Source organism: Crotalus tigris, unplaced genomic scaffold (genome assembly GCF_016545835.1).
Source record: "Crotalus tigris isolate CLP2741 ecotype Arizona unplaced genomic scaffold, ASM1654583v1 scf7180000021653.269924, whole genome shotgun sequence".
NCBI classification, from domain to species: domain Eukaryota; kingdom Metazoa; phylum Chordata; class Lepidosauria; order Squamata; family Viperidae; genus Crotalus; species Crotalus tigris.
Genome location: NW_024098615.1, coordinates 144,822 through 158,267, shown reverse-complemented (window position 1 = coordinate 158,267; position 13,446 = coordinate 144,822). Strand labels below are relative to the sequence as shown.

At 34.6% G+C, this 13,446-nt stretch overlaps 1 protein-coding gene across 5 annotated transcripts in view; it reads left to right on the top strand.

Annotated features, from left to right (window-relative positions):
• The window catches only part of PID1 (phosphotyrosine interaction domain containing 1), an 86,241-nt gene extending 83,437 nt beyond the window's left edge, over positions 1 to 2,804 (top strand). For all 5 annotated transcript variants that reach the window (XM_039318918.1, XM_039318914.1, XM_039318916.1 and 2 more), the window contains one exon: positions 1,682 to 2,804. In XM_039318918.1, the coding sequence (XP_039174852.1) occupies positions 1,682 to 2,158 (477 nt within the window). In that variant the 3' untranslated portion in view covers positions 2,159 to 2,804. The remainder of the gene's footprint in view (positions 1 to 1,681) is intronic.
• The last annotated feature ends 10,642 nt before the right edge of the window (positions 2,805 to 13,446 follow it).

Below are 13,446 nucleotides of genomic sequence, written 5' to 3'. Positions count from 1 at the left end.
AGATCTTAATATTTTTAAAGAGCAATTCTGTGAAATAGTTGTGTGTAGAAGAAAAAGCAATTATAGAAAAACTAAAGTTTAAATAAGAGGCCTTAAGTTTACCATGTAAACCTCGACTTCAATCCTATGAGGACTTCCTAAGAAATAAGTCCCACTAGATAAAGGCTACTTGTAACAAAAAAACCCAGGAGCTAGCTGATAATATAGTGTGTGTTCTGTTGATAAACTTCATGTGGAAGCAGTTAACAAAATATCTTTTAAATCTTATATCTTATCCTTATAGTGATATATTTCTGATATTTTGCAATACTATGATGAAGCTAAATTGGAAACTGTATTCGGTACAAGTAGTCCTTGACCTACACCGATTCAATCAGCAACTATTACAAAGCACTGAATGTAGGGTGGTTATGACCAATTCTTGGATTTCTGGCCATTCAGCAGCCCCATGGTAACATGATTGCAATCTGGCTGCTTGGCATCCCATTTACACTTACATGTGGTTATTAAGTTGCTTATGATCATGTTGATAGCCAATTGCAACCTTCCTTGCTTAGGTCCCCAGAAAGTAAATAAGGAAGCCATCAGGGAAAGTTGCAGGTTACTGTGGTAAATTTCCTCTATGCACACACGTTCACTCAAAGAGCCATTTGGACCCGTTTCCCACCGAAAACAAAACACCGGGAGCCGCAAAACCCTTTTGATATCTAAAATGAAGATAACAGTGCATATATCCTTTTTTACCTTTATTATAGAGGTGTGTGTATACACACACACACACACACACACACACACACACACACACACAGACACAGAGGTAAAAAAGGATATATGCAGTGTTATCTTCATTTTAGATGTCAAAAGGGTCTTTCTCTCTCTCTCCCTCCCTCCCTCTCTCTCTATCTGCCCTTGGTCTGCCACTCCTCTTCCCCCACTCTCTTTCTTTCTCATTTTCTCTTTCCTCTCTCTCTCTCTCTCCCTCCCTCCCTCTCTCTCTCTCTCTCTTTCTCTCTCTCTCTTTCTGTCCCCCCTCTCTCCTATCTGCTGCTCACCTGGCAAGCTGGCTTCAAGTTGTTCTCCAACAAGCTCAGGGGTAGGCAACCTCAGCTCTTTTATGACTCATGGACTTCAACTCCCAGAATTCCTGTGTCAGCATAGCTGGGCTAGCTAGCTCTCTCCTGCCCTTCCTGCTTCCTGCAGAGACGCAGCAAAGGGAGGAGCTCCGCCCAATAAGCTTTTCAGCTCCTCGAGAACACTGTGAGTGCACTCTCTTTTACACACACACACACACACATACACGCACGCGCACACACACACACACACACAGAGAGAGAGAGAGAGAGAGAGAGAGAAGCAGGGAAGCGCAATTGCCTCTCTCTGTCTCTGTCTCTCTCCGCAAATGGCAGAGAAAACTGGGAGCCGTAGGTTGCTGACCTAGCCCATCTGTGCTCACATGGCACCAGCCACTCTACACCGTCACATATCCTCCCCAGTCCACACAATGCTTTTCATAAACCCTTGCACACCTGAATGTGTAGCATTTTGAAGGAATATTGACTTTTAGAGGTTATTATGTTTTGCAGAAATTTTCAGTAATAATGATGAATTTAGTGGAACAATTACTGAGCATTATAATTTTAGCATTTGGATGACTAACTTTTTCCTTTTTGTCTTATATCAGGTTACATACTTGGGAAAAGTTTCTACAACAGGGATGCAGTTTTTGTCCGGTTGCACAGAGAAGCCAGTAATTGAATTGTGGAAGAAGCACACCCTTGCTAGAGAGGACATCTTCCCAGCTAATGCCCTCCTAGAAATCCGCCCTTTCCAAGTTTGGCTTCATCATCTGGACCTCAAAGGAGAAGCCACTATTCACATGGATACCTTTCAGGTTGCTCGTATTGCTTACTGCACTGCTGATCACCATGTGAGCCCAAATATTTTTGCTTGGATATATCGGGAAATCAATGATGATTTGTCCTATCAGATGGACTGTCATGCTGTAGAATGTGAGAGCAAGCTAGAGGCCAAGAAGTTAGCTCATGCTATGATGGAGGCCTTTAAGAAAACTTTCCATAGCATGAAAAGTGATGGCCGGATCCACAGGAATAGCTCCTCCGAAGAAATGTCTCAAGAATTAGAATCTGATGATGGCTGAATTTCAGTTTTTTTGATGGTTAAGCATCAGCAAAAATGGCCCTGGGAACATAAACATATATATAAAATAAATGAACAACCATTCAATTTGGAAAAGATGAATTTCCAAAATTTCTCTAATCACCTTTTTTCATTTTTTTTAAAAAAGCAATTCAGAAAATTTCCTGAAAATATGCTTCTTTATTATAATTACATAACATTGAAATCTGCTGCTGGATTTTGTTTTGCTTTTTTTTGTTTGTTTTTGTTTCAATGTGATAAAATTTCTTGTTTAGTCATTTGTCCATTTCACGTTTCAAACTTATTTTAAGCTTTGGAATTCAAGTTCTTGTCTTATGGTTTGTAAATTATTTCAATTTCCTTGTTGAAATTCACTGAGCAGATTTAACAATGAGATCTTTCAGAGTTTGTTGTTAGCACATACTCCATCTTCTACAGACAAAGAGAATACAATTTGAGGATCATCTGCTCTCTTTTTTACCACTTCCCGGGCTGAAATTTCTACCTGCAGTTTGACAGCCTAACAATTAATCCACATTTCATGGTTTGAGTATTGACATATGCTTAACATTTACAAGTTATAATCATATGCTATATTTTATTTTATTCATTTAAGCTTTTAAAATGTACTTTCAGTCACATATTTCCCCCTTAGTGCCATTGTTTAAAACAGTGATGGCGAACCTTTTAGAGTCCGAGTGCCCAAACTGCAACCCAAAACCCACTTATGCATTGTCGAGTGCCGGGTGGGTGTGGCCCATTGGGTGGGTGTGGCCCTTTGGGTGGGTGTGGCTGCAGTGGTAACATCAGACTGGGTGGGACTAAAAAGTTCAATCAATCAATTCCAATTTTGTAAGATCTTTTTTTTTCCTCGCGAGAAGTTGAAATTGACGGATTGATTGAATTTTTTTTTTTTTTTTGTACACGGCAGTGGAGGCCTAAAGCGAAAAAGTTTTATAAAACCCAGATGAAGACTGGAGCGACGGCGCTGGTGCCCATAGAGAGGGCTCTGAGTGCCGCCTCTGGCACCCGTGCCATAAGTTCGCCACCACTGGTTTAAAAGATGAACTGCAGGGATGCCAAGTGAATGGTGGGACACCTGAATGTAAATTTCCTCTTTTATGCCATGTCCATTAAATCAGACCACTGTCTAAGAATGAACATCCTGAATATATATTAGTTGGCCTGTAAGGCAGAGTCTACCTTGCTTCTGGCACAAACTTTAGTTTTGCAATAGTCTTGCCATAAACAGAATCTACATCAGATTATTTACTTGTGCTCCAGTGTTCAGTTTAAACTAGCATATTAATCATTAGCATCTGATAATGATAGGTATAAGATTCTTTAAGATCAGGTTTGGTGGCAGAAAGTTTGTAATATTTTGCTAATATTTCCTGAAATATTAACATCATATTAATATTTCCTGAAATGTTTTTAGTTCACAGATGTAAGAGTTCATAAATATTTGTAACATTTTTAAGACAAAGTGCTGATTACTAATATATAGGTAATGCTGCACTTCATACAGACTTGTTCATATGTTGTGGTAATGTTAGGAGCACTGGGCACCTTACAGAAGCCTTAAAAGAAAGCAAATCAGAGCAGATAGCTATGGAAGACTTTTTCATTGTGTCTGAATATGCACCTATGTGTATGTGTGTGTCTGTCTGTCTGTGTGTGTGTATGCAGTGACTATTAGAGCATATAGATTTATCATGCAAACATACTGGAATTGCACCTTTAACAAATATGCTTATTGCTTTCCAATGTATGTAAAGTATTCTGCAGCTTAAAGGCATTCATACTTTAATAAAAAAAGGTGGAATTAAAAATTAATAATTTCAGACTTCATGATTTTATGTGTACACTCCTAATCTACCAATTCTGGCATTAACTACAGTCTGCATAATCATATATAATAACTGGCATTAAACCTTGAATTATGGCTTCAATACTAAATTGTATTTTATACTTAATATTAAATTGTACTTTTATTCTGATGTATGTAGGCATTTTGCTTTTTCTGAAGGGCTTTTTCATCTTTTCTTCTCCACCCTTTCTAGCTACTAGGCATTCCAGTCTCTGTGAATTGAAAAGTTCTATGCTTTTTTCTAAACCTGAGACTAGAAATATATAGCTGTAAAACTCAACTTCAGTAGTTTTCCCTAAGAGTTCAGTTGTATAGGCTTTATATTCATTGTTACTGAGAGTTTTAAGAACTTCACATTTGCCCTTCTTTTTCTTAGAGTGAATTTTGGATTTGTAATGAAAAGCATGGGAATTATTTATTTGTAAGTCTTCCTCCCAAGTTTCGCTTCTTGTAAGAGAGAACTAAAACACACATACCATGAAAAGTTTCTTTGTTCTAAGCTTCTAAGGAACATAAATAAACTGCCACCCTGGCTCAGAGATTGATGGGATAGAAATGAGAAAAAATATTTTGTCCTCTTCATCTTCCCTGCCCTTGGATCATTCAAAGGAAGAACAGCAGCTTTTTTGAAATTGTAGACATACAGTACTCCTATATGACAAATCAATTGTTCTTGAATTAAGTTTACTCTAAATCAGATCACTATTAAAAAAGATTAGGGTTTATTTATAATGTGTAAAGAAGGATTCATATAAAATGCACAAAAAAGCAAAAATATTAAAGAAAGCACTGCTGACTTAGTAATAATTAACTTGTTAAAAACAAGTTGAAAATGTTTCCATCAGCCTTCATGCATTGTTATTAAGATATTTTAAAATTTTATCAAATCAGGGCACAGGTGAAATTATCTAATCCTTTTGATTCAAGCACTAACTATTCTGATTTAAAGAAGATGAAAATGATACTCAAATATGTTCTTTGTTTTTGGTATTAGTAATGTGGGATTTTTATACTATCACCATTCTTGTTTCTCCTCTCCAAGAACTTTTATTCATAGAGTTATGGATAGATTTTGTGAATGACCTCACATTACTTGATGAAACAAAGCATACACCCAATTTGGTTTATGGCAGCCAAGTATTACCACAAATTCTTCAAGACCGTTGTTATACCAACTACAATATATGCTTGTGAAACCTATAAGTGTACAACCAAGATGATTAAATGGTTAAATATTTTCCAATAACATTGCTTGAGAGGAATCCTCCGCATCTCATATTGTGACTACATCACTAATGAAAAGGTATTACAAAGATCTGATTTGGGCCATCTATTGGGAACTGTGAATGAATGTCGAATGTGGCTTGTTGGCCATATCTTATGTATGTATGCCTAAAAATCAGCATCCAAAAATTGCACTATGTTGGATACCTCCTGGAGGAAGGAGCAAATGGGGCTGGCCTTAGAAAACCTGGAGCCAAACACTTAAGGAAGACAATGTAAACAGGATTAATAGCCAAGGACTATGCTGCAAAACAGCAAACATGTAAAAGCTATTTTGGCCAGAATTGTTCGATCTGTTTCCAATGAGTCTGAATTTCATTGTACATTTGCAAGTCAGTACAAGAAAAAAGAAGTTAAACATTATCAGCTTTATAATCTTCCTGTTTTTGAAATCAGAAGTGTCCAGGCCCCAAGGCTACTTACATTATCATTTTATAGATGTTTTCATCCAAAGTTATATCTATAAATGATACAATTCTTATTTCCGAAGCTGTATGCTAGTCCTAATTTTTCATTTTTTAAAAAAAACTTTCAGCTAAACCACTCAGAAAAAAAAATGTAACTGCTCCCTGACTATAATCTAATCTTTGTCTTCCCTCTCAGAAATGGCATTATTTATTCTACTTCAAATATAATATTAGAGTCTATAAACTCCATAGACGATCTGTTTTTACTTAATATCCTTCAGATGATGTGGACTTCTGTCCCATCTTTGCCTGACAAACATGGCCAGAATTCCTGTGAATTGGGTGGCCTAAAAATTAACACTAATTAAATTAAACACTAATTAACTTATATTGGAATGAAGTACATCTTTTGGTACTTCAAGTACTGTCTCTCTCTGTCTCTGTCTGTCTGTCTGTCTGTCTGTCTATATATATGAATGAAACGGTGATCTATCTTAATTTTAATAACTTTGTTCTTATGTATGTCAACTGAATCAAATGTTTCTGTGTTAATTTGAGCTCAACAGATGTAAAAATGCTACATATTTATCTGAAATATCTTAAACTATATCTGGATATAGGAGATATTCCTCATTTGCACATTTATTTTTTTTATTTGAATTACTACACCAACATACATTTTCATGGTAGCTTAAAGCAGTCCAAAGCCCATGTTCCTAGCATAATATAAAGACAGTTAAAACCATTCGCCAAAGTTTCTAGCATGTTTATTCATTTTCAAAAAGTAATACCAAACTGATTTGTTTTGAAGTAAAAACACCTGAATTTAGAATACCTTTTGTTTAATGTTTAAATGGAATTTCCATGTTTTAACTTAAGTGAATGGTATAATTCTAAGTGTGAGCAGATAGACTCAGTAAAATGTTCCACTGGATTACAAAACAAATTTGCTGGTCTAAAAATTAACTTCTTCAGAATTAGAATAGTAAATTACATTTAAATAAGGCTGATGGACATGCATAATACCTATGAAACACTTAAAAAAACCTATTCCTGTTAAACTCTCATGATTTCTGTCATATTTCTTTAATAAATATTTCTTACAAAAATGCCAGCCATATTTATAAAGCCATTTTACTTTCACAAAAGTTCATTGACTGTCTCTTCTACAAAAACCATTCTAGATAGATGTAAAACAGCAAGGCTGCAAATGGATATGAGAAAAAAGGAAACCTTTGGTAAATATTAACATAAGCACTTTCACTACATTTCCCAATGTAAACGTGTAATTGTTAATAGCTCTTCAAGTTTTTTAGATGATCTACTTCTGTTGCGGATAATGTTTAGTACAATCATGATGTGGCTACTTAAATGCCGCTTTTATTTCTTTGCTCACAATTTTTATAAAATGAAAAAAATCATCATAAATTACAATTTTTCATATCCTTTTGCAAATTCTATACAATAATTTATTTCATAATATACTTCAGTCAACATATTTTAAACACAAAGTTGAGCTGCAGCTCTGATTTCATGGTTAGTTGTTGATTCCAGATTTTGTCCAGTCACCATAATATATCACATTCCCAAAGTTGTAGAATAACAATCTTTTGGCACGGCCTCAGCATATTTTCTTTCAAATGTACTTTAGTACATTTTTGGAAGAATTTGTACTTCAAAATTTATTCATCAGGGTATCTCTTTGATTTCCAAATGTGTGTGGTTTATTTATGGTTTACTGTTCCTTGCTTTCTTGTTAGCTTCAGTTTTCTCCCTATCTTCTCAAGCTGTTGTCAACTTATATGAGAAATGTCCAAGAACATTAGACTTCATTGCCAATTCTTTCCTCCATTCTGTATTTTCTCAAAACAAGCCTATAGTTTGGAAGTTTACACGAGCAAAAGGGAAAGAAAAGTGACCAGCTACATGCATAAAGACTGAACAGAATAAGCATAGGTGGGATTTGGGTTCTATGTACTTCATTGATCTGGCCAGGGGGGCACTGCAGAGTCGCTTGCATCCCAGTCTTTGAAACTCTTATACTTTTTTTCATCCCCAAAATGAGTCCTTTTCAAATGAGACATTTGGGGAAGGTGGGGAAGTTGGCAAGGAGCAAGCACATTATAGCCTGAGCAGTTATGAATGTATTACTAATTTGTTAATTAGTCAAACAAAAAAAAAATGAGAAGGAAAATTGTGTGCGAATATATATGAGTGTATGTGTGGGCAGCCATTTTATACATGTATTTATATAAAGAATAACCATATTTCAGCTACTTATATTCTATAAACAAGTTGTTCATATGTTGAAAGTAAAATCAGATCTTCTATCTATTGAGCAAACAGGACCACAAATTTATCTTTCCAGAACAGAAGGAATGATTCCTTAACAATATGAAGGTTATGGACAATCCATGCCCAATGTTCAGTCATCAGTTTTCATGTAGTGCAGAGATCCCCAACCTTTTGAGCACTAGGGACCAGTTCCGTGGAGAGAGGTTTTTCTGCGGACTGGCAGGGACGTGGTTTTATGTACTGCCTGCATTCCGCAGATAGGCTTTGCTTGTTTGTGTGGACCGGTTTCTGGCATGCTGCAGCCCAGTACCAGTCCAAGGATTGAGGGTTAGGGATCCCTGATGCAGTGGATATAGAGTTGAAAGCAATATGGGTATCTGAAAATATTAATGTCTGTTTCAGTATAGGTAATTATTTCTTCTCCGAATATATGAATTTTAGGACTTTACAAAAATATTTGAATGAAATATTCTCATTGCATCTCTAACAATTTAATTATTAACTCTTTCCTATACAAACTTAATAGCATTGAATGAACCTAAAATAGTATTTTTGGGTTGAGTTGGTCCAACATCTATAGAATTTATAATGTATATTCTATAGATAGAAACATAAAGACAGTCCCCTAATGGGCATCTCCAGTTACTTATTTCATTGTTTTAAAAGGGAATAGAGAATTGATTTACAAAGTATTAGATTAATTAGATTAATAAGATCTGATACTGCTTCTAATATTTTAAGACTCTGAAAATGGAAGTGCAGCCAATCCAAATTGAAACTTAAGATATTATCATTGGTAATTATCATTTCTCTTATCTATTAAAATGTTTATACTAACAATAGTCAACAATCTGTGATATTTTTAATGGAATTGCACAAAATGTCTGAATTAGTAGTGACATAAAATAAATAGATTACATTGATCCAATATACATACTTTTCACAGGCTAAGCATTTAAATAAGTTCTTCTGCTAAGTCCTATCAATAATTGAAATTCTTATTAATATGATAATGGACATTTATGGAAGTCAAAAGTATGAAAACCTTAAGTCAGTATGAATTTCTATTTTAAAATAATCTATATTTAAAGAGAGAACACTGTTAGAAATTAACCTTGGAAACATTATGCTGATTCAGAAAATGTATTGACCTATGATCATTCCCTATTGTAGGTAAGTAGATGAGATGGAATGTGTACTTGGAGAAGCTGTGTGTGTGTGTGTGTGTGTGTGTGTGTGTGTTTTCCCAGAGAGGGCCAGATTAAGACACTATGTTCAGTCCCAAGTTAGAAGGGAGAGAAGGTTCAAGGAAGCCACATCCTAGAATCTCTCAGGATATATCTAGCAGGTCAGAAGGTTATAGCTTTAGTTTCTGTCCATTAGGTGTAAGCAAATACAGGATTAGACTCAATTGGATGGTCCTGTGATGTTTTGTGGCTAGACCTGATGTAAATCTTCCTTCTTTAGGAGAAGGTAATGTTCAGAATCTTTGTGCAAATATTTTTCTTTTTATGTTAATGTTGATATTAATATTTGATGCCAAAAATGGAAATGGTAAATTATTTGAATTGACTTAATTTTTTTCCCCTCAAAATTTTTTTTCATGGGCTTTCTAACCCATGAAATTCTGGAATTCAGGAGGAACGACCATTCTGAAGACAATTGCAGAAATAATAAATCTATTGACCATCTGATCTACATTTGTTGAAATACAGGATGACCTATGAATTACGGTTACAAGTGGATCTATTTTTAAAACAATTGTACAATTCCCTTTTCACTTAATTTTTTAAAAATTATCTTTAGTTTTTTCTTTCTTCAAAATTAGAATCTCATCATTTGGAAATAATTTAGTTTTGAAATCTAGGAGTCTGAATTGTGGCATTTTGGTAATTTTTGAAGAGTAAATTGATTTAATTTGTTGCTCAAGGCATAAATCCATACATCCTTGCAATCTCTATTTTCTTTGTTTATATCATGACAATACTATTTTAATGGAGTGACTACTGAATACATTATATATTAACTTTTTAAAATTGCTGAGCCATATTGCTATACTCGGCTCATTGTCTAATCAGAGAGACCTATATTTGGCAGTCAATAAACATTTTATTTATAACTAGTTTCATGGAAGTATGCCCTTTTAATATATTAGCTTTGGATTTAGTTACATACCTGGTACCTGGAAAATATGGCAGTTGATTGCGGGATGTCATTGGAGGACATTATGATACTTGAAAAAAATCAAGGATGCTGAGAGAAGACAAGGTAGAAGACAAGGCGTAAGTTACAATCAGTGATGACAGCAAGCTTACAAGAACTCAAACTGAATTATAAAATATCAAAGCTCTAATGAAATAATACATATCAATGCAAAGAATATTCAGTAGAACATATGAAGATGCATTTTTCTCCTGAAGTATGGTGCAATCATTTATCCAAAGTTTCAGGGCTACAATTTTCTAATCTAGTTTCTGGTAATTCATCATTCACTATATGGTTTACAGATTATAAAAATTAACAAGTAAATCCACTATTCTACAACATAAATATTTAAAACTATAGATTCGCAAAATTGTTTAATGGTTTACAAACTTAATTTTGTTATTTAATTTTGTTTCTGATTGTTAACAGGTTCACGTTACTAACACAAACCAGATGATTCAAACTTTCCTTTTACAGCTTCCTATTTTCATATATAATTTTCAATCTGATTCAAACAAAAGAAGGAATTATCAGTTTTCTAATAAATAAATGCATTTATATGTGACTAGGATGGTTGTTCTTTTTAAATTTGGCATGTCTTGTTTAATGAAGTTACATTGATTAGATACTTAAATATTATGTTTTATTCAATTTTGATATTGTTTTATTTTTTAAAGATATTTTGAAATAACGATTATATGTTAAAATTGTATGATTGACAAAATAATTTTGTGTGATCTATTTATGTTTTCTATTTTCTTTTGTTTTATTTTGTTAGTATATACTTTTGAATATTAATATTAGTTTAGAATATTAGTACTATGATTTAGAATATTGTTATATTAAAATATTATTATAGCCAACTTTTGAATAGATTTTGACTATGTGTTGTTAATGGAAACAAAATCCATAATAAAGATAGAAATAAAATTAGAGAGAATACTTTGTAAAACACACTGGTTACACCCAAATGAGGGGCATTTTCTGCATATATTATAATGTATGCTCAGCACTAGTATTACTCATATTTTATTGATTAGCCATAGGCCATATCAGAATGCAAACAGAACAACAGTAAGAACATATGCTACAAATAAGGTAAAAGGGAAACTAAAAGGAAATGCAAATCATATTTCTGTGCCACCCTCATGATTTATGCCAATCAGATCCACATATTCAGTTCTCAACTGTACTGTGTTCAGAAAACATAGTACATATATAATATATGTGTTCTGACTGCACATGTAGAATGTTATTTAAGGATCCCAATAGGCTATTAACCTTATGTGTGGTCTGAGATACCTATACCTCTCTTCTAAAACAGTTCACATTCAAATAATTATATGTGCTGTTTTCTATCCCTCAAACCTTCCTCAAGTTAATACCTCTAAAATGCTTAGCCATTTTAGTCTGTTCTATTATATGCAATTTTGAAAATCAATTTCCACAGCATTGATTTTTCACCAATAATTGTACTGTTTGCCTAAGTTTAGACAAAGAACAAAGGGGATAAATTCCCAATTTGGCTCTAAATTTATCTACAACCAAATTATTTCTCAGATGCTGGAATTGTGTTTGCTTTAGTAATGATATGTATGAACTCCATTTAGAAGCAGAGGGGTAACTTTTATTTTACATACCTTAATAATTGGGGCTAAGGAATCTAGATAACAGTGATTTATTAATTTTAGAAATTAATTCATATGTGCCTTTGCTTGGAGTGAGCTCATCTAATAATGAGGTAACCAATATTCAGTATCAGTAAGGTAACCAACTGTCCTCCTTTAGGGAGGACAGTCCTCCTTTTCTAAGTTCTATCCTCCCTCGAAAAGTGTCCTCCTACATGTCCTCCTTTTCGATATTTGAAGACTAATCTGCAGGGCTTTTTTTTCTCATAGAATGCTCAGAACGGTGTTCCAGCATCTTTTTTTTAATGGTTTTTTTTCCAACTTTTGCATGAGCTGTGCTACTCCCCCTATTGGCTTTCAAAAGCCAATAGGAATTGCTGCTGAGCGCGCCAAATTGCTGCTGAGTGTGGCCAGCAAACTTTGCACATGCAAGTTGTCTGCAGCGAAGGTGAATTTACAGGAACTTTGCACCCCTCCCTGCTACCCAACTACACCATCTCCTAGTTAGTTCCGAAGATACCTGGAGGAGACTGGAGCGGCAACGCCACGATAAGTTTCTCTTGATCTTCGGCCCTGCTAGGGCAATAATGGCTGCGGGCACAAGAGGCAGAGGTGGCGGGGGTGCTGCAGGTGGGGATGTGAGGAGCAGTGGCGGCCGGCTGCCCCCATGCTGTGTGAGCCATGGGGCCCGCTCTACACAGGGCTGCACAGGGTATGTCGATGGGCTGTCCCCCGGTGGTGCTTTGGGAGCTGCAGGGCCCACTCTGCATTTATCATATTATAGTGTATTCTGTGTTATTGTCGCAATGAATAAAATGTTTCTTTTATGTACGATATTTTTTTCTTCAATTTATTTGTGTCCTCCTTTTCACTGTAAAAAAGGTGAACAACCTACACAACCCAATATGTGAATATGGCAATTGAGTAAAAATGCCAGCAAATAGCAAGTTGTTGCAATATGTGTTGAGCACCTTATGCATGTGTACTTCAGGATCCCTCATCAGCCCTGCTAAGTCATTAATATATCAATTGAGTAGAATGCAATATTCACCTTTCTCTTACTCCTTTGTATTGATCTTGCTTGTTATAGCTTCATTCATTCCAAACTGTACCCCAAACAGGTATTTGTACAAAGAATTTTAATCACTGCTAGCAATCTGGGTTTCATATTTAGAACAATCAATTTTTTCTACAATATTTATTAAGGGTGTCAAATGTTGCACTAAGATCTATAAAGGCAGAAAACTGTTGACTCTCTTTACTGACATAATTTAGTAATACAATGGTTCAAGACACAGTAATTGTTCATAATATGGTAGATTGACTCTGTCTAAAGCCAGATTGTTCTGCAAGGATGCACTTCTCAGTATTTCACATATTTTTCTAATCCATTGATGTCTATATTTCAATATACAGCCTTCCCTATGATTTTATTCTTTATATTATTTTTATTAGTGAAGAATGAAAATAGTTTTTTCAATCAGTTCCTTTCTGCTTGCATGTTTAAATATTAATGATAAAAGAACAAAAATATATTTACTAGTCATGCTTGGAGGAATTTCTCCAGATTAATCTGAAGATTAATAATGGTGAGCTATTT